General features: G+C 34.0%; 1 protein-coding gene and 1 long non-coding RNA gene across 3 annotated transcripts; both read right to left on the reverse strand.

Moving 5' to 3' along the window:
* Positions 1-2820: 2820 nt before the first annotated feature.
* LOC139196725 (uncharacterized) lies at positions 2821-4798 on the reverse strand. Its single transcript, XR_011581836.1, has 3 exons — positions 4331-4798; positions 3776-3842; positions 2821-3068 (listed from the first exon to the last, which is right to left on the reverse strand). It is a non-coding gene; the product is annotated as an uncharacterized lncRNA (long non-coding RNA).
* Positions 4799-17550: 12752 nt separating this feature from the next.
* LOC103437967 (transcription factor TCP18) lies at positions 17551-20514 on the reverse strand. 2 transcript variants are annotated; one of them, XM_008376501.4, is made up of 3 exons: positions 20338-20514; positions 18525-20043; positions 17551-17832 (listed from the first exon to the last, which is right to left on the reverse strand). In XM_008376501.4, exons 2-3 carry the CDS (start codon positions 19815-19817, stop codon positions 17758-17760), a joined length of 1368 nt encoding a protein of 455 aa, XP_008374723.1. In that variant the 5' UTR covers positions 19818-20043; positions 20338-20514; the 3' UTR covers positions 17551-17757. The 2 variants fall into 2 exon arrangements, with proteins under 2 accessions (XP_008374723.1, XP_008374722.1); XM_008376500.4 differs by having other exon boundaries at positions 20332-20514.
* Between the last annotated feature and the right edge of the window lie 4629 nt (positions 20515-25143).

Genomic DNA, 25143 nt, shown 5'->3' on the forward strand with positions numbered 1-25143 from the left:
GCTATCCAGATGGCTCGTTTTAGCCTTATGGCCCTTCAAGAAATTAATATTTTAATGAATAATGCATGGCCATATTTCTTACCATCTCCAATCGAGGGCAAAATGGCTATAGTATGGAATATGAAGAATTGAAATAAAATAAGGTAAAATAGTACGAAATTGTGCAGGAAAAAATTAGAAATTTAAAAATAAAAAAAAAAGTCCAAACATAAAAAAGAAAAGTGGGCTGGGCATAAAAAAAAAGGGCCGGACCCAAAAAAAACCTAGCCTTAAACCCTAAAGTGGGCTGGGCAAATGAAAAAGAACAAAAATAAAAATAAAATTGGGCTAGTTGGTTGGCTGAAGATGGTCAGACGGTTGGTCATTTGGCCTAGTCCTCGGTTGGAGATGATTTTCGAACTATTTTCGACCCTCTGACCTTCTAGACCTTCGGTTGGAAATGGCCTAAATATATGAATGGCACAACTCAGTCAAAGCTATATTTGATGTTGGTGGATCTCTCGCATATCTTATTAGAGAGGTAGAAGGGCAAAAAGAAGGATTTGGATTGCCTGCCCTCCTCATCCCAGACCCTTCTCATGCCCTCCTATTTATATGATCACGGTTAAGCCACGTCAATATTTTATATTCCCATTACTTTTTGTCTTATTATTTCTGTAAAAAAATCAATATAAAATATTGACGTGATTTAACCGTGACCACAGAATATAAGAGGATATGGGAAAGGCATGGAATGGGGAGGGTAGACAATCCAAGTCCCAGAAAGAAAAGGAGAGCTGAAGCTACTGAGACTCTCTCAGTCACTCACCCATAGGCCGCAGCCACGGGGGGTCCCACATGCCAGGCGAAAACCGTGGGATTGCCTTGGCCCTCGCAGAACGGCTATGGCCATGCTTGGTGGCTCCTCGAAGTTTCTTAACCCTCGGAAACAAGGGATTCTCGTGTCCGGATATCTGTAATATATGTGGGAAGAGACTTTTAAAAATACTACTGTAATGTCTCAGATTAATTATACAACATCATATGAGAAAGTGAAAGAATAGAATAAGTAATAAATTAGATAACTCAGCCAAATAGAATTCCTTGTTTCATATGGCTTGAATTTGCTTATATATAATCACTAAGCTTTCTTATACATCCACCAGTCTTTTCCTTGCAGTTCTAGGGCATATAGTGATAAATTGAGGGTTTACCCCATCAATAAATCATCCAAATTATTACACACGTTTATGTAAATTTCACAACATGATATTATTAATCCGGAATATCATGACAACATCCAAGAGTGTGAACCCTTCTTCTAATAATAGATCGTATTCGGACTAAACACATAGAGTGAGACCAAAATACGAAAACAGAGTGTTTTATGTGACAAGTCAGATGACTATATATGCTGAACGTTTGCACATAAGAATTTTTCTAACCACACACCACACGCATATGTGATTTTATAGATCCAAATATGTCAATTTTCATCGTAACTGTAGTTTGCAAGGTTGTGGATGAAAAATAAAAGAAGATGAGAAACTAAATAGAAAAACATTTATATCAATGCAGAAGCCTGGAGAAACGTGAAGGCGGCTAGGTACGTACGCACTGCCACGCCCCAAGAATGTGACTTTATGAGAATTGCAGTGCAACTTGGAGACAAGAGGGACGTAAGAAATTGTTCGTCACAGTGTTTCTGGGTTGGAAAAAGTTACACAAAAAAATTCTAGCTATATGGAAAAAGGAGCAAAAAGATGTGATGGAAATTTTCCGTGTCAGGCTAAGATTTTCTTGTAAATCGATTGGATTTTGCCGCTGGAAAGCCAGAGAATCAATTTTTCTTCGGTGAAAATATCATCCGCAGGGAGAAAGAGGAGCTCAAGCAACGACCCACATCGCTTTCTGTGACACCAGATTAGACGGCGGTGGAGGAAATGAATTGGTATCTGGGTGGAACAACAACACGGCGGTTCAGGTGTTTGTGTTACTGTTCCATATTCGGTCAATTATTCGAAAACACCCCACTGGTAGCCATGTTTTAGCACAAAACTGCCTACTTTGTGATTTTCATTATTTGGGCGTATAATAGTCTGCAACAAGTCACCAAGTCACTCAATCCCAGCCGTATGATCAGATCAGACGGTGGAAAAAGTGCTGCATGCATGCTCAGTTTATATGTACTTGACGATTGTAGATATATGCAGTAGCTATGTATCGCTACTCCATATACTGTTCTTCACGTTGTTTAACAGTGTGGCTTTGTGTTCAGCCTTCTTCTGATCAACGACTTTAATTATACCTAATGATATTTGTCATGATGCAACAGTCAAAATTTTATACTCCAAAAGTAAAATTGCACTGCTCCAATATAAACGGAAACATATTGGTGGAATAAAGTTTTTGTGAAGGGTAATATTAAGGAAGATTAAATTTATAGATAAAATTTTGTAAATTAAATGATATAGAAGTTGATAATTAAATTATTATTTAACCGTTGATAAACGTGTTCATTCCTATTAATTGATGATATATTATTTAGTTTGTAAATTTTGTTTACAAATTTAGTCCCCTAGCATTTTCCTTTTGTAATTATTGTAATCACGTTCGTGCATAACATTCAATGTGACGCTGCAACATAAAATCAACATGATTACAGTAAGAACAATGTAAGTTAGTGTTATTAGCTATAACCTTACTGTAAGAACAATGGTAAAGTTATTTTAATTCAAATTGAAACAAATCCAATAAATGTCTAGTGAGCTACTGACACACCCTGATCAGAGTCGAGGCATACTGACCGTCATCCAAATGTGATGTAACCAAAAGTGTAAGTGATGTAAAAAATTGTGAATAAATTAAAACCAAAACTAGAACTTATTTAAACTAATAAAGTGAGTACGCGGTAGTGGGTAGAACCCATAAAATCCAAATGTTTAGAGCATAGATAACATAAGGGTAATGCAATTGAAACTAGCGAAGTACTTATTAGACAACCGGGAAAAGTTCCTACGTTAATTAGAGATATGTCAGAATCGCCGGGTAATCCTTGTGTGCCACATAGTAGGTCAGCTATCTAGGACCTGGAGGGGCGAAAAAAAAAAACAGAATGGTGAGTGTGCAAAAACAAAGATTTCATAAACACAGTTATTTTTTGAACATACTAACCATTCGTTGTAAAACATGTATAGTTTCCAAAAAATCATATTACGTATAAGTATGAAAACAATTGTAAATCAACAATAATGCTAGAATACGCCAAATCACAATATCTCACAGTAGCATAAAGGAAACAGGTGCTCATCCATCTACGCTAGCACACGAGTTCATGAAGATAATTTATAACATGAACATGACTGGGTGTAATGTATATGTACGCTCTAGTGCTACAATCACGTGAAGACTGGCGATAATCAAGGTCATCTACGAGTCGGAGTTGCCTAATGCAACCTGTACGATAGGACTGTCACCTACTTGGATCCAAGACGAGCATGCGGTGCGAAGGTGAACATACACATGAAAGACTGGCCCTGGCCCCGAGCGAGCACTAACACCGGGTGTAGCAATGATGAGCAGGTAAAATATGTATGAAAATGCCATAACAGTAATATAAATCTCAACCACATAAAACATTTCTAAAATTAAATGAAACATGGCATAATAGGCGTAAAATCAATCTAAAAGCAATAGGGGAAACTATAAAACTTTATATATACATACATACATACATACATACATATATATATATATATATATATACACACTCATACGAAAACAAATGCCCACTCACTGATACGTGGTCGGATCATAGCCTCTGAGCCATGCTTGTCCTCGTACGTCCTCGGGATAATTTTCTCCTATATGTGAAATAACTAAAATAATTAGTTAATTAGTACAACTAAAAGCTAGGAAAAACACCTCCATAGTTTGCTCAAACGAAAGGTTTGAATATATGAAAACATTCTACACGAAGTCACAGACCCGTACGTGTCAAGCACTCGCCGGCCGGAGGCTGGACGTGCCCTCACGCGCCACCTAGCCCACGGCCATAAGTACTCCCACGCACTTGGCAGAGACTGACAGAAGACATGAATATTTCGTCAGAGTTGACAGAATATTCCATTAAATAGTAATGGAGTCTAACGACGTTAGAATATTCCATCAACTTTGATGGAATATTCTCTTTCTTTTCCGGTGAACCTCCGTCGTCTAGTTTCGCCGGAAACTGGGAAAATTTGCTGGTTTCTGGAAAATTTTCAAAATACCATAACTTCTTCATTTTTCAACCATTTTTAACGAAATTTATATGGATTTGAAGCCCGGGAAGGGGAGAATAAGGTTTGACCTCTTAAAAGTCCAAAAGGTGGACGGAAGTGGATCAAAATCCACTCGACTCTCAGTCTTACTTTCGTTATCTCAAACTCGAGGGTCTCCTCGTCGGCTCCACTTCAAAACTAGGCTAATGGTTTCGGAGAGTCACCTAGAAGTTTCCAAAACTCCCAAAACCGTGTGAATTGAATGGAATCTCGTCGGGGAAAACGCCACCTGAGTCGGAGCTCCGAGTTGGAGGTTCAAACCTCAATCATTTCATGATCGGTTGATACGGATGAGTTCGTGAGGTTGAGAGGATCATGATGGTGATAGTTTGAGAGTCGATATGTGAAGTTTGGTGGCGGAGTCTGTGTGTTGGAGAGGGAGGAAGCTCGGGTGAAGGAGAGAGAAAGAGAAAGTTTTTTTGATTGGCTGAGAAGGAGAGAGAGAGAGAGGGGCTTGTTGGATTGGTGGAGAGAAGTAAGGATGAGATTTGATTGGTGGGTGAAACAAGTCACATACAAGTTTTTAAAAAGATGGAAGGGATAAGATTTTGTACAATTGAAATCCCACATAATCTAACGCGCCTTATCAAAAACAGTGGTTTTCAAACACTAAATAATTAACACGCACGAGTACAAACCTACATGTTGTTTAAGTACTTTAATTGTGCGTGACTTTTTCATTACCGATCCGATTCGGATCTAATTCGCACTCACATAATTGTAACAACGAGTACTAATTAATTACGATAACGAGACAAATAAATAAAAGCTGAATAAGTACGTCCACGTTAGTTTCCACTTTTGCCAAAAAGGGAATAAACGTCAATTCACACACTCGGGAAGAAAATTACATAGAAAATTAGCCACGGGTCGTTACAACTACATTGAAACATTTTTATCATTATTATGAACATTTTGGACACTTTGACGATTATAAAGTAAACATATATTTCTTATAGTTCGAATGTTGAATGTTAAAGTCACATTATAATACAATTAATTGACTAAACATGAAGGTAGAGAGCACAAAAGTGTAACAATAATGGGTAATTTCATGACCTTTACTAATAATAAATTACGTCTATGTTGTAACAAGACCTTAGTTCATGATTTAATAATCAACGCTAATAGTGTTATAAACTATTACAACCTCATCATTATTAGGGAATGTTGGATAACAAATGTGATAATATAATGTAACTTTATTAAAACAAAGGTATCAGTATCAGTATCAGTTTTGTTTAAGATAGAACTTACCAACGGTCAACTAATTAGAATAAGGAAAATTTTATTTGAACACATGTAATATCTTTCTATACCTAACTTACTCTTTAAATCTTATTATTTTTAATTAAAGAATTAATATCTCTTTAAATCTAAAATTATTACCTAAAGTCCCCTCCCAAACCCAATTAAAATTTTAAATTTATCTTTACACCCATTTAGAAAATAAAATCCAAAATTAAATAATTTGGTGAAGTTTCTGCTTGTTTATGAATCTTCCATATACCTAACACTTCTCATTCTTTTTTTCTTGATATTCATGTACCCGTGATTTTATTTGCATATAGGAATATTATATTTTCTTAAGCATAATAAGATGCTTCAAAGGTTGTGTATTCAAAGAAACTCGAAATAAAAAATCTTTTGGGTCCTTTGTCTCCCCTCCCACCTTGAGATCCTTTGAAACAGAGCTTTTAGCCCTTTTGTCTCCTCTTAAAATAAATCTCAAACCAAGTTTTTGATGCAACGAGAAACGAGAAAAGTAGGATTGATAATTGCCAAATCCTAGAACATAAGCTAAAGTCTATCAACGATTCGAAATCCTAAATAGAGAAAACCCTAAAGTTTAATTGATAATAATATGAATGAATGTTGGAATACAAGCTCTGAAAGAAATATTTTTGCCAAAATGGTCTCGAGACTTAAAATACCAACAATAGATCCCTAATTTCTGGAAAACAAGTCTCGAGACTAAAAATCTAAAGATTTGTCAAAATTGATTCTTCTTTGTTTTTTTGCTTGTTCACTTACTCTAAAAGTCCACAAACATTAACTTTCGAGATGGTAATGACAAATAATCTTCTAACCTTAGAATTTCTAATTCTCCAATCACTTTTCTTCATTGAACGTTACTTTCTTCTTTTAATCTTATTACATTTCAAACAACTTAATTTCTGGACTACAATTTTTCTTCCGGTAAGACTAACTAAACTTAATGGAATAAATTAAAGATTGACCATGTTCAGTACGCCTCTTCTGATTTAGGCCAAATACATAAGAATAACAATAACTTTGACATAGTCAAAAGCGGTCCAATCACTTGGGCTCGATGGGGCACTCGAAACACTCTGAAGTTCCCAAACAAAATAGTTGAACCCCAAATAAAAAAGGGTTACCATTGTTGAGTTTTCTTCACGTATAGCCCACTAAAGAATGGTTCCATGTAAGTGTGCTGAAGCATGTTTCGTTTTATCTACTAATTACATGGATACTTTTATTTTTTTTAAATGCAACATTTATATTAAACTAAATAAATAATTAAAATGAGACAATATAGATGTTAAATAGTAGTGGCCACTGACTGAAATTTTGACACGAATATGTAAGTTTGTAACACTGTTGCTTAATAGTATAGTATTGACAATCGTAGCTAGCTATCTCTATACAAATGGGAAATAGCCTGTAGTTTTGGTTTGGAAATCCAACGACTACTACTAATTCTAGCGCATGCTTTAGCATTTATTGCTGAATCTGCCTTTTCCAGATTTGTAGGCTTCAGTTTCCCTTCAAATCTTGACATCGATCTTGTCCTATGTGTGGAAACTGGAAAGTTGCTCTATCTTGATCAGAGTAAGATTTTTTCCTTTTCTATTCTCATCCATTGCTCTCACACTTTACTTTTTATCTTATTATTTGTATAAAAAAATTAATATAAAATATTGACGTTATTTAATCGTAATCATTCAAGCAGGAATGAGGAGGAAAGGGAAGAAAGATTAGAGCAACTCCAGCCTTGCTGGTTGCTCGGGCGTCAGGCTAGGAGAAAGGGCCCTCGGGCCGGTGGGAGCAAATCCAGCAGGGAAGGGCCCGAGTGAGGGTGGGAGGTCGAGCGAAGGGGGGGGTGGGGAGTCGACGGGCCTGTGGCCCGAGGGTTTTGTAATTTTTTATTTTTTTTGTGTCAGAGAGAGAGAGATATATATATATCTTTTGTAATTTTTTATTATTTAAACAAACGTAAAAAATTATTATTTTTATTGCTTATTGCCAGGGGGGAGGGTTCCAAGGGTGGAGATGTAAATGGCAATTACTGTTCATTAATGGTAATTACTATTCATTTAAGGCAGTTACTGTTCAATATGGTGGATTGAATAGTGGATTGCCAGGGGAAGGGCTCCATGGGTGGAGTTGCTCTTAGGAGGGAAAATAATCTTCCTCTATCTTTACCTGCTTCAAATGATTACTGTACTATCTGTGTCGATTAATCTTTTTTATTTACTTTTTCTTGTTTTATTTTTTTCCTCTTGGTCAAGTTTTTCTTGTTTTAATTGATTATTGCAGTAACTATATTTTCCTTTTTAATATATTATTGTGATATAATAAATATTAAGGATGAACTGGTATACAAAAAATGAAAAATGAAATTTGAATTTATATAAGAGGGAGAAATACAGTTGATTTATGCGCAGAGATAAAGCCTATAGGCTAAACTTTTGGAAGAGATCTACATAAGGAATCCATATATAGCCTCCGTCGAGAGTGTCAGCCAATTAGATCAATTAGTTGTACTTGTCAACAGATTTTCTGTAATTTGTCACAGGGATAGATGAATACTGTAGAATTCAAAGAGCAATTTCTCTTGTAACTGCAAAATATTGAATAGAGCATTCAGTTAAAAATTTCTTCCTGAAGGGTTAAGGGTTCTAAAGCTAGCTAAGATAGTCCGTAGATCTTTGGTATTTTTGCAACTTTTCATGGTCAGATTCCACTGACTTTGGTCCATATGCATTCTGTAGAATCTGTTCACAAGATGATTCTCGATTTGATTCTTTAAACAGATCGAATTTTCGCTCTTGGATTCGAACCTAATCCAATGTGTTCTTTTCATAACTTACTCTGCTATCTTTGAGATTTCTGCATATTTTTAAATGTTCAAGTCAGAGTTAATTGAACATGCACATTATTGAATGGCTTCTCTCAAGCCCTCATCTTCAACTAAGCATCATAAATCTCCAGTGTCTGTTTTCTCAGCCCCCAAACATATCCAATCCAATTTCTCTTTGTTTAGACTGAAATTTGTCCTCTGAAAGAAAACTGTGGTACTTGTAAAGATATCAACAAGTATAGAGGAGATGTATTCTTGCAGTAGAAGAAATGAATATTCAGAGATTGAGGTTGTGCTGCTATCTCGGAGTATATTGTTGAGCTTTTATTCTTGTTTCTTTAAATATTGTAGCCAACATAAGAGGACATGATGCTATGTAAGAAATCAATTGTTTGGACACCATGTAGTATTATTGGGCTGGTCACTCTTTTTTTATGCTTTTAGTCAAATAAGATGTAGGTAAGGTAAGAATGTGGTTTGATGTACCAAAGTCAGTCGCTTAATAGATGAGATTTAGTTGAGTGCGCTTTGGTCTATTGCATAAGCTTGTACCATTAGGGTTAATTGTAGAGAGTGGGGAGATTTTTTTACTGGTGCGAGAAATCGCTTCATCGTCAGGTAATCTTTAATCCTTATACTTAATTTAAGGTAGGTCACCTTAATTCCTTCCGTTTGTATTTTATTTATTATCTTTAGTGTTAGTAACAATTCATTAGTTTTGTCTGTGGGTAAGAAAACTGGACCTTATGTTGAAATTCATCATGGTTAGGATCGATTATATGGTCTCTAGTTCATGCTTAGTGCTTAATTAACACATGAAGCATACTTCCGAATCTAATTTATCGTGGTCTTGTGTCTTGCTTTGCTCCCTAATTAACACATGAGGCATACTTCCGAATCTAATATATCGTGGTCATGTGTCTTGCTTTGCTCCCTTAAATAGGTGCCTGTCCTTCGAAGTATTAGATAACTCCTTGAAATCTTGAAACAAGGGACGTATATATATATATATATATATATATATATATAATTTTCAGCATTGTGAATTTTAAAAGTTTGGTTTAATTTGACTCGTTTCTACTTTGGGAAATACTAAATGTACAGATCGAATTAGCATAAACAGAAATTTAATGATTAAATTGGTAGTTCCTATTAATATATTTTTCAACCTTTTATTTTGAATATATGTTTCATATGTATATAGAACATTTAACTACATAGTCTGTGTTAGGAATACATGCAATATTCCTAACAGCCTGCACACTTCTAGTAAATTATTTTAGCATAGTAATGTGCTGATGATATACCACTACAAAAATTACAGAAAATTATTATGTAAGTTTCCGATTCCAGAAGTTATTTCAACGGCCATTACCATCTTGCACAAGTAGCAGTAATATATCTATATACGCATTTACGAATGAGCTAGTCTGTTTTTTAAGTTTAATTTAAGGTTTGGTTGCCTCTTTATTTATTTCTAGAGTTCTTTTATCTTTTTTGGTTTTGGTTAAGCTAGGGTTTGATTGTTTCTGGTGGGAGGTTTGCTGGCTTATTAAAAATGTTGTGTCACTTACTCTCCAGCACCTACAGTTGTTAATCTCGCAGTTGAATTTTGCTGTTGATGATCTGCATTTCTTATATCTTTTCAAATCAAGGATTTATGAAGAGGAAGAAAATGTTATTGAGGACTTAATGTGTTTTGCCAAAAACTCCTGTATGCATGCACAGGTCAGTAGTCCTTGGCACCTTTAAATTTCTGCTTAATTAGCCTTCTTTGAGCAATTTTTCCTTGTCATAAATTTAATATCACAACCATAAAGTTTGATTGTATGACATATGATAGTGTATATATGTACTTAACAGAAAATCAAGTGATGAAATATCCAATATTTGCTTGATTTAGTTCAAACTGAATTTGATGGCATTTGTTGACCCAAAATTTTGCTTTTGATGACATATAAGATTAAGATAGCTTGGGCTTGAGCTTGAGATTAACTGCACTATTGTTCATTAGTCCATTCCAACATGATCTTGTACATGGATACATGACCAAATGTGAAAGCTTATCTAATTATGTTTTATCGTACTTCACTAGCTTTGGTGTTCCTTGTCAACATTTTCGTTTTCATGGTAGGCAACTCTCTAAAATAGTTCTGTTAAACAAGTGTCCACAACGATTCCAACTTAAGTTTGTTTTAGTTTAAGTTCAAATGTTTGTAATCATAGTATTTGTGGATATCAGTATTTGTACATTATCTTTTTCATTCATATTTTCTTTTGGTTGATTATGAATCATCTATTTGTCTAGTTCATTATTTCACTAATAATGTCGTAAAAAACCATTCGATTAGAAATCAATTAACCTTGTTCGATTAATAATGTTGTAAAAAATTAAGTGTTTAATTTAATGACATTGTTCGTCTATTTTATTGAATAAATGATAGATGACTAAAGATTATGGATTTGGTTGACTCTATCAAGTTGGTTTTTAAAGGTGCGCCAAAAATATAAAAAATTCTGATTACCCACAACATTTACGGCGCGTTTATTAATCCGTAATCAAATTGAGAGGAATTGAATTAAAGAGGAATTTGATTGAGGAGAAATTGAAATGATGTGGAATCAGAATCGGATTCCTATTGAAGTTGTTTACTAAAACAGTATGGAATCGGAGTAGGAATGATGTTGAGTCCATATAAGTTGTTTACTAATTCACTTCAATTGGAATGAAAACTCGGTTGATTACTATTTACTATATTGCCGTGACATAAATAAATTATTTTCACACTAATTAATTTAATGAAATTCTTAATTAAATTTATATAATAAAATTCATCTATGTAAAAATATATAAATATGTTTTATTTATTTATTAAAAATGACAGGAATGATGTTGAATCCATATAAATTGTTTACTAATTCACTTGAATTGAAATGAAAACTAGGTTGATTACTAAATTGCCCTTACATAAATAAATTATTTTCATACTAATTAATTGAATTAAATTTATATAATCAAATTCATCTATATAAAAATATATAAATAGGTTTTATTTATTTATTAAAAGATGGCATAATGAGTGTCAAATGAAGGACAATGTTGAGATAATTAGAAACAAGTGAGGGCATAATTAGTAAATAAAATCCATTCCGGATTCCTCAAGTCACAAGGAATCGAAATACCCCCCTTATGTAGAGAGTCCAATTCCTCCAAAATTAGGAGTTGGATTCCTTAATACGTGTGGACCCCACATGTATTTTGATTCTCAAGATTACGTAAATAAAGGTGTATGGCGTAATCGGAATCCAATTCCATAAATTGATTCCAATTACCGGTACGTAAACGTGCCATTAAAGATTAAAAATTTGAAAGGTGGGCAAAAAGGTCCAACAGTAAAATTACTAGCATTCCTCATAGCAGAAAAAAAAAAGGGCCAGCAGTGGTAGTGCCATTATTTGTTGCACTAGCACTTATAATGGGTTAGACGGCAAATCCCAAATGAAGTGTCAGTTCTCCTCAGTCCGAAAATGGACCTGATTGGGTGTTTCCCACTTCTACAGTTGGTCCAACCACTCAAAGACAAGCTCCTTCTGCCTTTCACCAGTTGGGGTTTTCAGGTTTAATTTGCTTTTTCTTTCTCCCAACTAGGGTTTCTCAGGCGTCTCAGGCGCTTCTGTTAGGGTTTCTCAGCGTTTAGGTTGGACGAATTTTAATTTTCTTTTCTCCTCCCCCTCCCTCCATCTCTCTCTCTCTCTCTCTCTCTCTCTCTCTCTCTCTCAGATCGATGTTGGAAGAGGAAATTCTTGATTAATATTATGATTCCCCCCCCCCCCCGGGTTTTTGGGAATCTCATCCTAATTTTGTAGATCTTAGTTTTTCTTTTGTATTTTTTTGTTTATTTTGTTTTTGTGTGGCTCTGCATCAACTTCAAGGGAGAGCACAGAAGGTGAGAGTTTACATGCTCAAAATTAGAAATATGACATGCTTCCTTTTAGGGTTTGTTGATTTGCCTTTTTCCACTTTGAAAAATAATATAAAATAAGGAGATGTTGAGGGAATAGATTTTGTGGCCGGATCAATGCTATGAACAACTTCTTGTATCCGGTATTCCTGGGTTCCTCCACACATCTTTTTCTGTTTTGGCTTTTGTCTAATTTCTTCAAGAATCTCTCTGTTGGGGTGTCCGGCGTTAGCCGTGTAAAATACAAGATCTGGGATATGTGTGGCTTTGTTATCCCTTACCAATAATGTTTTGTTTTGATAATCTTTTATAGTTGTCGATATCAGATCAGATCGAAGTTTACAGGGTTTTGATATAATTAATTATATTTTTTGGGCAATAATTAATCAGATCTGTAAGTGTTCTTATTTTCTTATATCATATTAACCTTTTTCTTTTATGTGAAATAAATACTCTATATATCTATATAACATATATATATATGTATGTATGTATATATACGTACGTGTGGTATCTATTTTTTCACTTGAAATTAACCTGTGGAATCTAGTTAAATTTACTCCAACTTTTGGAGGAAATTTAAATTTTATTCTAAACTTGCTTCAACTCACTACACTTTTTGTGCCAAATGTGGATTTTAACTAAAAACTCATTTTTATGACAAATTCAGTACAGTATTTCCCTAACTTAGTGGGCTGACTCATCAAGTGTATTTTTTGTGGTTTTATATTTATAAATTTATTGAATTTAATGATTAAAATATAATATGATCAAATTTAACGGTTTAAATTTAAAATCAATGTTTAAATAATTAAAAAATAAGTTTTTTATTTGTTTCATATTTTTTATAGTATTTCATAAGTTTTATGATGTTATTTTAGTAATTTTTTAATATTTATTAAAATTTAAATATTTTTAGATTAAAATATTTATAAAATTAAATTAAGATAATTTATATAATTGTTTTTATAAAAAATTTACTTAAAAAAGTGGTTTAAATTTATTTTTTAATAATCTCGGACTAAAAACTTAACCTAAAAGAGTTAGAACAAAAAAATTATTTTTGGGTTAAAATCTAAAGTTTTTAGATTTTAATTCAAGGATTGTAGATGTTCCAACGGTCCTAGGGTGCTTTTTACCATTCTTTATTTTTTATTTTGTTAAAAAAAAAAAAACATCGGTCTGTTCTAAACAAAATTTAAAAAGAATCTAAATAGCGTGTAAGATTTCTGGGTTAGGCGAAAGGTGCAATCGCCAGTTAAATCCGGAACTCTGCAGTTTTCTATCTGCCATCTTTCCCTTTAGTCCGACTAAAAAACATTACAAGGCTCAATCTTTTGCTTATGGGGAACTAAACTTTAAAAAAAAATTATAATAAACTTACCTGAAAATCCTGCTTTCTAGGTTCCTGCAGTTTCTTCTTTTTACCATTCTTATTGCAGCTGTATTATGATTCCTTTTTCTTTAGGAGAAGTATGAATTGATGGCCATTGTCATGCATGGAATGGAATCATCTGAACTTAAGACGAAAAAAAGAAAACCAAAATCCAGCATTGTGCAATATATCGGCCGGTATGGAGGAATAGGGTTTCGTTGAATAGGCCAATTGAAGAAATAATTCAATTTTTCGTGAACTTAAGAATGCACAAACTCGGTGAGACTTGCGAGTTGCGTAGATACTCTTAGACATTTAATTAGGAAAAGAAAGAAAACATTAACTAAAAAGACGGAAAAGGGAAAAACAAAAAGGTGTTTTAATGAAACATTTCTGGTACTGTTTATTTAACAAAAGTGACATTTTTACTTTAAAAAGTTATTTGTGGTATTATTCATTTATAACATATTTTTTTATTTTTTTATTAAAATTCAAAAATTTTAAACATTTTTTATTAATTTTACTAAAATTGTGACTAAACCACACATCCGATGCATTCTAGCTCGTGTACTTTTAGCCAGTCTTAGCCGGATTTACCATATCGCACTATCGCCTCTAGACCGCTTATGTATAGCATGTTACCCTCTTTTCTGTGTTTACTTTTGACTTGCAAGACATCTGAAATATTTTCATGACAAATCTGCCATCCACTATTTTGGCACTTTCAATTTTTTATTAGAATTTTCAAGATAGGACGAATCGTAAAATCCAAATGGAACGTACGGTTATTGAATTTTTCTTATTCGCTCCTTTCAGAATTTTGTCATTGAACCATTAGTTCTGTCTTGCTCACCGTTTCCAACTTTTTTGTAATTCGTTTTAAATTAAACTTAGTAAAGTTACACAACCATGCCACCATAACCTGTAAAAGTTAAAAATGAAATTGGGAACTTAGGAGAGGAGCAGAGGACACTTTTTCGATGTATATATATATATATTTTAAATTAGATTAATATGGAAAATTTTGTATTGCACTTGTTATTGTGAAGAGAAAGAAGTACTCCAAAAATCTTCGATTTACCAATCATACTGCTGAGGTTCTCTGAAAAAAAAAATGTCTTGCCTTATATCCAAAATTTAATTAGACTGATTGATCAAATATGATGCTAAACTTCACGGATAAACTTAAATGTAAATATAAAGGTAATTAGCAAACAGCAAGTCCAACTTCATATCACAATCACCACCTTCCACACCGCACATTCTGATCGAAAAAGACTCGGAAGTATTGGATAGTATGATGTGTTGCATCATGTCATTTTACATAAATTTAAAGCCGCAATCTTCCACATAATATCCATACTATTTGGAAAGAGAGTTTTCTTGTTGTTTTCAGTGCTATTATACAATAAATTATGGAGGAAAAAAAAAACGTATTCCTATGGAAGCAAGTACGTACTGAGACATGTTTCCTACCACCAAAAGAGTAATTTGTTCTATGAACCATATATGATAGCTTCCGGTGGATATTGCTCTAATGGTTAAGAGAAGTGGTGAATTGTCTTAATAGTTAGGGCAATTTCTCTTCAACCCACTGCTCCCAAGTTTAAACCCTCTCACTCCTCCTTAGTGTAGATTAATGTATAAATTCGCTTGTAATAATATATATACATGTGTGTGTGTGTGTGTGATAAGGAATTTACTAATTAAAACTTTGAAAACATATATAAGTTAAACATTATGAACTTTACCCTCAGCAAGAGCTACGTAAATGTAGTTACCTCAAATCCAAAGGATAATAATTCACTAAAAATTTTGAAGTGTTTATCCAAATAAAGTTGCAAACCCTCAAATTCCTATATGTGATTGTGATTGTGTAAATATATATATTTACATACATATATATATACATGCTAGATAATATTCCTAAAGCCAAATAAACATTAATAACCTTCCATCCGATTAAATTGACTTTCAAGGATTTCTATTTACTTTCCTATTTTCTTATTTATCTTCCCCCAACTATCACCTGCAGTCAGCTTAAAGAATTAAAGGAGAGAGTGCAATTTACCTAAGAGCGAGGCCAAGACCCGAAGGGTGGTTTTCAAGTTAGAGTTTACACAACTCAACTAATAAACAGTACTTTTTTTCTTGTATTTTTACTCTTAGTGGTCGATCGATGTATGGAACAATTCACCAATGTATATATGTACTTGACTCGCTAATTAAATTGGAAGGTTATTTGTTGTCAATGGTTAGATGAGATACGTAATTCTTTCATGCATGCTCACTCACACAGAAAAAAGAAAGATTAAATTTAGCAGTAGCTTTACAAACGAGAAAAATGCATACATTACACATTTTACTCGACACTAATATTATAGGATGGAATTATGTAATAGCTTATTGCTTTTTTCAGTGTTGATAGCTTATTTAACTTCTAAAAAATGTAATATGGGTTATATTCTGTGGTCTTTGCCTGCTATGCTATAAGAATCTGCACTATAACTGTTATGAAATTAAATATATGATCTCATAGCTATTAATTAATCCAAGTTCATTACACATGTTTAAACAAATCAATTTCTATCATGATATTACTACTTCTATATGTAACTGGAGTCTAGTAGGCATGATAACTTTTTCTTGTATCGTTTTTTTTTATCTAATAATTTTTGTCAAAAAAAAGAATTTGGAATCTCTAACAAAGTAATTATAGGATATTAGAATTTAATTTTATTAGTCCTTATGCGTTTTCCCCTACACAAAATTCCATATGTACATGATACCTGCATTGTCTTCCATTCATAATTTATGACATGATGATGAAGGCACTGTTTATAATATCGAACTACATGGAAAGAGATATCCATATTTATGTAAATATTAATGGATATATCAATATTTATATCGGTTGTCTTCGACAGAAATTATAAAAATTTGTTATATCAACTTATTCAAATTTAATTGAAATTCAAAAAAAAAATCAAAATCAAAAGTTTAAAATATGCAATGGATTCAAGCAAATTCTCTGTAATGAATCGATAAATATCATTGATATTTTTTTTATTTTTCTCTATCTCGCTTATATAGGGTGAAGTTTTCAATTCAACTCCTCTTCTATATCGATCATTGATTTTTCAGATATTTGACAATTTTGTAGATATTTTAGACATTACATAAAAGTGATGAAGTGAAGGATCATTTGTCTGTTGATATTTCTCTCCTCATCAGGCCTCAATGGACTTTTGGAAGCATGCATGCATATGACTTGAATTTGGGAATTAGTGGATCACTCAAGGGTCTATTCAATCACTTCTAAAAAGATAAGCTGATTAATAGCCAGAATTTATTGACTGGTATGCACTTAGTTCAACTACATATGGATATTGCATATTATATGCATGAGAAGTGACCCTAAACCTTACTAAAAAAAATTAGGGCTTGGAGGAAAAAAAAAAAGCATATAGACATATTCATCAAGTGGAAAATCATATGTTGTTGTGGACTTTTATTTAATTATTTTTTGAATATATGCCCTGAATACTAAGCCTTGTACCAAAAAAAAAATGAAATATGATTCTCTTCCCTTCTATTTAAACTGTCACGATTAAGCCAAATTAACATCTTATATTAATTTTTTATAAAAAGAGAAAGACAAAATAGATAATGTAAGAGGATGGGATGAAATGGGATGAAAATAGAAGGGAAGAGAATCCTAGTCCAAAAAAAGTTGTGCTGGATACATATGTTACATCAGCATAAAATCATAAGGAAGGAAGCTATTGTAGAGTTCAAACCGAAAAATTTCCATAGTGCAAAGGATGTAGATATAAATCATTAATTTACATATACTAGTTTAGAGGGAAAGTGCACAACGATTGAAAATTAAGATACTTAATTTGCTATATTACATTATTCCAAACAGAATAAACATGTACACGAATTACTGATCAGAAGGTTTTTCAGGCACTTGTAATTGAGATTTAATGATTCAAGAGAGAAAATTTCCACTTAGAATAGATTATGAGTATTGTTGTCGACCTCCCATGGTTTGCCAAAGAATTGAAAGTCTGCAAACTGTTGGTGCTGCAAATTAAGAGTTATGTGGCTTTGTCAGAAGTAGCCATAGCAAATACTAACTATCTAGGTTCTAAAAGACATTAGGCGCTAGTTGGGTCAGCGAGCTGAGGTCTAGCGTCTAAGCGAACTAAACGAATTTAAGTAAATCTATTATATTTCGTGTAAATAAGTATCTGTTTATACTTAATATATATAATTTCATCATAAACTATAAAATAGAATAATATATATATTATGAAGTATTGAAATATAATGAAAATATAAGGTACAAACATATAGTGTGCTCATTGAAGTATTTAACAAATCTCTTACAATTTATTAAAAAAAATTAATACAAATTGAAAGTTATTTATTTTCTGTTTAAGTGAATCGTAGCCTAATCAGGTGCCTAGATGGATCTGTACGGACTGGACGGACTGGACGGACTGAACGAGAGCCTTAACTGGTCTAGACGAATGCCCTTTCTTAATTTTCAATCTCTTGGGCATTAATTGGGACGATAACCCCCGCCTAGCGCTTGGGCATGGATTTTTAGAATAATGATCGTACCTCAATCGACAATACTTGATACGCATTTGTTATAGCATCCACAATATGTCGATTGAGTACGGTTTTTTCTCTCATAATTTTCAGACATTTTATCATTTGTTGTGAAAATATATACATTAGAGAAGTTGAAACTTGGTGGTGGAAGTTACCTCTTGGGAAATTCCAGTGTTTTGCTGGAGACGAGTGAAAACCGGAGGAGGACTCCACTTTCCCAGTACCACCATAGCATCATGAGTAGTACCATGATCAACAACCATGTCTTGAATATTTCCGGCTTGGGGGCTGCTTAATGGTTCTTGAACCTCATCAGGGTAATCTCGCAGCACCGCCCTTGAATTGGGCTGATCATTAGTAGTACTGTTCATATTGTTGTTGTGAGCTGGTGATTCTTCCTCAGTTTCAAATGGGTTCCAAGAACTCAAACGGCTTGAATTTGCCTGATCATTACTAGGCTTCTTTGACCTCTGCATCTTTTCTCTTGTTCTTTCCCTCGCCCTTGCCCTTGCCTTTTCCCTCGAAGCCTTTGCAAGAGGGTGAAATGCGCTCTTCCTTGATTGCCTGTGGACAAACTTTCTCTCTTTGGCCGAGGGTTTGATCCCGCGGCTTCTTACTTTACCATTAATACTAATGTTAACGTTTGTTGGAGCCTCATCGACGCCTGATAGCACTTCGCACGACTCCGAAGTAGCTGGAGATGTGGATTTTGCACATCTCACCATGTGTTTGTAGTTGAATTGTCGATGATGATCTCTTGATAGTTTCTTAATTGCAGGTTCCGACTGAATGAGCAACCACTCCACGGTTTTGCTGGGCTTGTCAAACCCCAACGCGTCTTGCAAGCCAAAGAACTTAAGGGCAACTTCGAGGGACAATCTCATCCTACGGTCCCTGGGGCCTCGGGCAGTGTTGATCTTGCTGTGGCGATCTCTCTTGCTAGTCCTCTTTCTCGGGATCTGCGGCTGATCATCCATGTTCATGCGATGGCCCTTTTTGTTGGAATCCCAATCCACCATTTTTCTATTAACACTAGTAGTAGTGGTCTTCTGATGATCATTGCCTACTACGGTGTTGTCATCAGCGGCAGCAGCAGCAGCAGCTTCCTTCATAAAATAAAGTGGTTCTTGAGACTCGTGAATTGAAAGCTCAATATGGTCAGGTTCTTGGTGATGGTGTTGCTGATCAAAGAGTAAAACGTCGTCGTCTTCAAACGGAGAGGGGAAGTAGAGCAAAGAAAAGGGAAGGTGATGATGTTGTTGATGAAGGTTTTCTTCTCCTCCTTCTTGTTGCCTGGAGTTGGGATTGGGGTTGAGAATAGTAAGGGAATTGGGAGTTAATGTAGAATTGTCATGGTAAGATGGCCAGCTATGGAAAATTGATTGATCGACATGAGGATAAGACACGGGTACTAATTCGTTAAGATTGTTGTTGTGTGAGGGAAACATGTTATATCTCCCTCTTAGACTCTTAGCTTGTTTGGTTGCTTTCAATTTCCAAATTAACCCTAGCTAGCTACCATCTATAGTGTACAATTTGTACTCTTGGTGATATCGGCCTACTGATTGTTTGGACTGAAATTAGGCGTTGGGCCTGGCTTACGCTTTGAGAACGACTTGATGATGAAGCCATTGCCATTGAATGAGATTTCAGTGCACTTGTTTTTCACCTTTCCTGCAGAAGTAGTAAGAGAAATTATAGGACAGCTTTGAGAAAGACAGCCGTGTGTTACTGTATTTACGGCCAGCTGAGCGCTTGAGAAAGACAGCTGCTGCCTGCAGTGCCTCAGATTACCTATATATACTTATAATTCATATGTGTATATATATTTATTAGTAATATGAATATGTACACCTTTAACTATATGTGCTGTATTTATTTGGTTTCCTTTTGTGTTTGCCCGAGAGAGAGAAAAGGTTATAGCTAGCTAGAAAAAGACATAGACAGAGAGAGAGATCGTACATTTACCATCGATCGTCATGCTTAGGAGATAGAGAGGTTGAGAAAGACAGCACAGCAAGAACACCATATGTCCATAGGGGGTTGAATACTTGAATCACAGAGCGAGCGAGCAAGAGAGAGAGAGAAGCTATTAAGGAACTAGTCAGGTAAAGAAGCAAAGGAGGTAGGGGCAATTTATTGCAGAGACAAGGAGCTATCTTTTTCTTAGTCTTTTCATCAAAAAGTTGGTTCTACACTTTAGAATATAATGTGTGGAAGGAAGTGAGTGGATAGGAAAACACCTGGTACTACTTTTATAAGAGATTTTTTAATGTGTCAGAAACACGTATCTAAACATCACATATAATTTAAAGAAAATCTTTTTTAAGCGTTCATTTTATTATATATATATATAATGACATGTGATTTTCCATCTTAAACTCCGGGCACACAGAAAAATCTTTCTATTTGCCCCACCTCTTCACGTGGTTTGCAGGTTGCCTGGTATAGATTCATTCAAAAGAAAACTTGATATAAATCCAAGTTCTTAGGTATTACTGGATTTGTTGACTTAGGTTTTTTTCTCATATTTTTATTAAATTATGATAAATGCCATCTTTTATTTATAAGTTTATCTTTTACTCAATTTAAGGATTAAATATAAGAATTAATTATTGTTTCTTCCTTTTCCTTCTCCTAATTTGTATCTCAATTTTTTCTTTTACCTCCATCACAAGTGAACTGTGTTAACTAATTTATGTTGTAGGTACTATATTATATAAAATACTAGTATGAATTTATAAACCTTTGGAAGATGAAATTTCTTTGAACTATTTTCATGGATCATAGGTAGATTAATTTTTAGTTATTTTCATTGATGCCTCTATCATATGTTAACTGTATTTTATCAACCTATGGTACATGTATCATATATGATGATAAACAAATTTTCTTTTAACTATTTTCAAAGTGGTCTAATTTTCATATTTAAAGATACAAATTAAAATTTTCAGTAAAGAGTCATAAATTAAGAAATGTAATTAAAATTGAAAAGTAAAAAAAGGGACTAAATTCAACAACAACAGGATCAAAGTACCCCTTAATTCAATAACCTAGCTTCTCTATCAAATAAAATAAAATAAAATAAAGACAGAGACATATATACACTACAGTCGCTAGATAGCGTCACACACACATACATAAAGATGGAGAGTGGATTTTGTGGTTTGTTTTGGTAAGATTCAACTATAATTAACTTATTTATTTCAATTATAATTTATATGAATATTGTGAGGATATGGAATGATTTCCCACTCAAAAAGTTGAGTGATCTGCATGTCTGTATTCAAGAAAGTTGAGGTTTATTATAAAACTCATTCGTAGTATGGAGAGTAACTCAATCTCTTATAAACATTTGTAAGCTTTTTCCTTTCAATGATGTGGTACTATTTTATTTTCACATTCTCACACGCCCCCTCATATGTGGTAAGTTTTCAAGCCAAGCAAGTGGACAACATGAATTGGGTAACGTGGATCATGTGTGCTAGTTGGGTTTCACATGTGAGCCAACCTACTTTGATACTATGAAGAAAGCTGAGGTTCCATCATAAAATTAATTGACAATATAGAGAGCAACACAACCTCTTATGAGATTCCATCATAAAATTAATTGACAATATATGGAGCAACACAACCTCTTATAAGTTTTTGTAAGGTTTCTCATTTCACCAATATGAGAATCTTTTAACCTTCAAGTCCTCACATATCTCAAAAGTAGAGTTACTATCTTTATTGCTAATTAATTTTATAGTGAATCTTCAACTAATTCCTTAATAATTATCACAGTAAGTTAGCTCATGTGAAGCACAAAGGTCACACATAATCCATGCAACCCAATATATGTTGCCTACATGTTTGATCTGGATGTTGCAACACGTAAGAGGTTATGAGAAAATGTTATGTGCTGTCTCACATGAAAAATTAAGCAACCTTATTCTTAGAAAAAGTTAAGTTACTCCTCTATATGTCTCAATCATCATTTAAGTGACATGGCATGCACCATTAATTTTCAATAGTTAGAATAGTCCTTGTATTACTTTGTAATTATATACAACTCACATGAGAGGCCAAACACCATCAAAAGCTTTTTTCCAAAAAAAATAAAAATAAAAACACCAACAAAAGCTAAGCAAAATAAAAGAACAAATCTATGTGTGTTGCTCCAAGTTTAGTTAGCTTTTCTCTTTTCTTCTTTTGTGTTTTTCTATACATAATGAATCAATGATACTAATGCATGAAGTATGAACCTCCACGTCTGTCTAACCCTAGGAAGGGAGGACAATTATTTAAATCAAAGGGGCATTACCAACTGTGAGGCCTGCACTCTCATAGGGCAAGTACTCCTTTGACTAGGGCATCTCCGTTCATGTCGCTGTCACCAAAAGGAAGAGAAGCCTCATCTATCTCTCTCTCTCACTGAGTATGTCTATGTACGAATGTTCCTGGGTTCCCTCCCATCCCATGCGTTCTTATCGGTTAAGCTTTTTTACGAAATGAAAGCTGAAAAGCTCTCTCTATCTCTCTCTCTCTCTCTCTCTCTCTCTCCCTCCCTCACTGTCAAGAAAAAGTTGCTTATGCTTGTACTTGCCACTGCCCTGTACCAAGACCTTCTAAGAGCCCTAGCCAATGAGAAATAGCCACACAACCTATCCCATCCATCTTATATGAATATGGCAATAATCCTATCGACAATTGAAAGCCCTCTTTTCATTATGTATATATTTATGTACCTACTAATTCCCTTTCTTTCTCAAATTTTATTTCCATTTTTACACGCCGTTCTTCTCCCCACTTATGTATATATTTATATAAACCACCTCTGTCTCTCTCTCTCTCTCTCTCTAGAGTTGCTTTAGCTAAAGCCTGACCTCTTTAGGCTGGCATAATAACAAGGACCACATGATGATGTATACCAGTGCCATGGTTGTTCTAAGGTTGCTTTCAAGGAGGAGATAACTATGAAAGTAAAGGGGGTGATGAGTGTACCACTTCTTAGAGTGGGTGCTATATAATGTGAATGTGTACAATAAAACCCTAAAAAGTCCATGGTTATATTGGTTGCTTGTCTAAGTGCTTTCATTTCCTTGCGGGCGATGGTCTCTGCCCTGTCTGTACCACCATGTTCAAATCTGTGGTTCAAAACTTACGACCTTAGCTTTCATCACATGAGGCTGCTTTGTCATGAGATTCATTTGGAATATTATCTGGATGTGATCCATAATGTGAGTTTTTGTAGGGGATGTACCATTTACCACAGATGGCAAAGGAATTTGGGGGCATTGTGCGGGACAAATTATTGTGCAGTGACTATTTGTGGTAATTATACCTTGATTAAAATTTAAAAACTCCACCTCATTTAAGTCCCTTTTAGGTCGATTTCCTGGAGTTTTCTTGTCCCGAAAGTAATTTTACATGTCTAATTTGATTAAGTTGTTACAGCTAAAGCATTTCGAAGGTACTCATATATATATATATGTCTAATTTGATTAATTTGATTAAGTTGTCATGGGGAAAGAAAGTCCACACGCTTCTTTTTATCCTTATTATGCTTGCTAGTGATGATATATTTCTACTTTATGATTTCCAACTTTATATAAAATTTATATATATAATGCTTCTAGCATTTTATAGCATCAACAAATGTGTACATAAATCATGCATAAGAGCTCTAGAACTAACCAATTAAAATACATTAATCCCTACATTTTGTATTTGTGATTAAATACTTCCGAATCATATTTGAGTGATTCATATGCATGCAACATCTCTTTCTAACTTAGAATAGTTTTGACAAGTAATGATTTAGATGTAGATCGGACTTTTTCAACATAGAAAGGGAATAACTAAAAGAAAGGAAATCCATTTATCATTACGATTCAAACTAAAACTACTTTCTAGCTAGCTAAGGTGGACCGTGGATTGTACCACATTAACAATATACTATATATATAAATTCATGAGCCAAGCATGGAGTTAGTATCTGACCCCAAGTTTCTGATTGGTGACATGACGACTTTGTATAGGCATGCGTGCTACCTAAGATTCTATAGCCGATGCTGTACCTTCATGCTTCCTGTGCGCAAAGCCCTTGCTGTTCTTCTTCCGTAAGCACTTTGTGTTGTTATTTATCAAGTAGCTAGCTAGGGTTTCTGCATGTCACACACACACACATGTATATATATCAGCTTCTTTTTAGGGTTTTATTAGATATATAAATTGCCATATAATTTCATGCCAATATTATCTTATATTACAGTAGGCCGGGCCTTGTGTGATTAGATGTTCAAACCAACGGAATAACTTATGAAGATAGTGCCAAGGAGATGCACACAGTTTAGGGTTGGAAAAATTTAGGGTTTTCAGAAAACTTCAGAAATATTATGTATTATGCCTTTGTTCATCAGTATATATAAATATTGAAATTAATGCCCGCAAAAAATCTAAAAATAGATGGTGGGAGAAAATAATGGTCTAACCAAACTTCTATCTGGACACGTTTTAGCAAAGGATTGGGAAAGAAAAAAACAAAAAAACATCCGGATAAGAAAATTATGAAAAGGTTCTTGTCTGCTCAGTACAATTTTGATCATATATCATGTTTTCTATCACAGATCGAAGACATTTTTTCTCTGTGTTTTTATTAAGATTCTCTTTTCCTTTGTTTGTTTGTGGGTCTAATACATTCCTAGGGGATAGGACAAGTTCTTATAAGGCGGGTACAACACAATATCGTTAGCCAAATCATTGAGTAATGCTCGGTAAATTAATTTTTTA

This window comes from Malus domestica, chromosome 06, assembly GCF_042453785.1.
Source record: "Malus domestica chromosome 06, GDT2T_hap1".
Classification (NCBI taxonomy): Eukaryota; Viridiplantae; Streptophyta; class Magnoliopsida; order Rosales; family Rosaceae; genus Malus; species Malus domestica.